Here is a 2,441-nt window from a genome sequence, read left to right on the forward strand (position 1 = left end):
CTACTACTACTACTACTACTACTACTACTACTACTACTACTACTACTACTACTTCTACTACTACTACTGCATCTTCAACTGCACTGAACTATAAACATTGGGCCCTCTCGTGTACGTATATCTTCTCATTAAGTCGGTTCCATCACGTGTATGTATCTATCCACCACGGGTGTTCTCTCATGTAGTATAATTATTATGTTCCCTCGTGCGTATGTGTCAGCTCATTAAAACAACGGCGTCTGTGGTCTTATAACATATCGACAACAGAAGCCACCCACCTAGCCTTTGGCACGAAAAGTGCACCTCTTCTCGACATCTAACGACACAAGAGGAAGGGTAAAGTAGAGTAAACTCAAGTCTATGGTTCACTAATGGTTAGGCACTTTGCCGCAATAAGTAGAATGCCTGAGTTCGATTCTAGTGTTGGGAGAATTTCTTATCGAGTATCTTCGTTTATCCGCTGGGATGTTGAATCCCACTCGGCCCGGGTTTGCCCTTACAGCCAGGGTCAACACCTGCCTCATAAATGCTGCGAATTGTGCCAGACGGGGGTGTAAAAGACCGACATTAAAAAAGAAGCAAAATCCCAACCCCCTCAAAAATAAATCTAAAGCTGTTTCCCCAGGAGTGTGTATCGGTGGCACGGGGGTCTTGAGGTAAAGCTGCTGGGCTCGCAAAGGAAAGGTCGTGGTTTGAGCCTGTCAGCAAGGGCCCGGCGTTGCGCCCCAGGGAAAGGCACTTAACATGGATTTTCGTCATAGAAGAGAATGGGCACCTGACTACAGACAACTAAAGATCTTGACACTTTGTTAATATTTTAGCGCTTAATCGGCTGTTTGCACTGTATGCTTTCCGTGAAGCTGAGAATGTTTCTGGGTGTTCTAACGGTGTACTGCTGGGTTGATTAATTACATAATATAGGTATAAAGCACATAGATCTTGATGTCACGCGGGGATGTGAGCTACAGAAAAGCTATTTGTGAGGCAACGTGGTGAAATCAGGCACTCGTGTACAATTTTTTCGATTTTGTACGGCTCAACACCTTTTATGCCCTTGTAAAAACGCACTTCTGTGTGGTTATTACCGAAAAGCGTTCATTAGAGTCACGGAAAATGTAAATTTCCAGTATCCAATTACACTCAAGCTTTGAAAGTCAACAAACTTTGGCGGCCCTTTTCTCGATAATTTTATCTCTCATACCAACAAACCCTCATCTCCTTCTGTAGCAAATATCTCGACGTCTAATCCAAATAACGCAAATGAACAAGATTTACAATAATATTAATAACTGCATTATACGCCACAAAATTGACGATCGCCTGATTCCACAGGGTCGTTCGTGACACATTTACGAGTATTATTATCTACTCACCAAGGCTGTTCCCGCACGTTGAAGAAAACGTAGATCTGAGCAGCGATGACCAGCATGGTTTGGATGACGATACTGATGATAGGACCAGGAGACAGCAGACTGACCAGCGGTCTATCCTTGACCAAGTCTTTATACGGGCCGGTTCTGCTGACTAACATCGAACAATACCAATATAATTACAAATAGAAAATAGAGCAAAGGTTCTAAGCGACCACAATAAAAACAACAACACCATCATCACCATCACCAACAATATCGTCGTCATCGTCGTCGTCATCATCATCATCATCATCATCATCATCATCATCATCAAGATAATGCATCAGTTTTTTAAAAAGTTTTTTTTATGTAATTATTTTATAAAGTGTTTTAAGGCGCTCGCAACTGCATAAGGTCATGTGAGCACGCGGGACACATTAAGCATCAGTTTGGTAGGAATTTATTTTTAACTTTGACCAGGTGAAGGCCGAAGCCCATCGTATAGTAACAATGCTTCTCACAGACTCTAGTGTCCAAAATGTGAAAGATATTGTAGATACAAAGCAGGCCGTGTAGCTTATAGCCAGCCCATACACTTTCTCGTTAGGCTTAAATCGCAATCACAGTCACCATCAGTATCGACAGGCAGCCAAACAGAGTACAGTGATAAGAAATAAATAACTCCCTACAACAAGGGCTTAGGTACTTACACGTCACGCTAAAGGACGTCACCAAGAAGAAATCAACGTAGAGAAACTCGTAGTCAGTGAGGTTGGCTCCGATCTATAAAAGCACAATAAACAATATTATTATTGCCTTGTATCCGGGTACGCTTAGGGATCTGTATTATAAGAGCATAATATCTATCTGCCCGTTTCTGTGTTCGGCCATTCATATTTCTCTCTCTCTCTCTTTCTCTCTCTCTCTCTCTCTCTCTCTCTCTCTCTCTCTCTCTCTCTCTCTCTCTCTCCCTCTCTTTCACTTTCTCCAAGGTTTCGGTTTATTCGACGGATGTCTAAATCCCTGTATCTTTCCCTCTTATCCTCTCTTTCTCTATATCCTCCTGATAAACACAAAAAAAAACATACC

General features: G+C 42.2%; 1 protein-coding gene across 1 annotated transcript in view; it reads right to left on the reverse strand.

The window, feature by feature from the left end:
• The window catches only part of LOC101862965 (probable cation-transporting ATPase 13A3), a gene marked incomplete at both ends in the record, with an annotated part of 39,549 nt that overhangs the window by 10,619 nt on the left and 26,489 nt on the right, over nucleotides 1-2,441 (reverse strand). Inside the window, 1 exon segment of the mRNA XM_013086062.2 lies at nucleotides 1,374-1,524. Within this exon segment, the coding sequence (XP_012941516.2) occupies nucleotides 1,374-1,524 (151 nt within the window).

This window comes from Aplysia californica, unplaced genomic scaffold (assembly GCF_000002075.1).
Source record: "Aplysia californica isolate F4 #8 unplaced genomic scaffold, AplCal3.0 scaffold00431, whole genome shotgun sequence".
In the NCBI taxonomy this organism is placed as follows: domain Eukaryota; kingdom Metazoa; phylum Mollusca; class Gastropoda; order Aplysiida; family Aplysiidae; genus Aplysia; species Aplysia californica.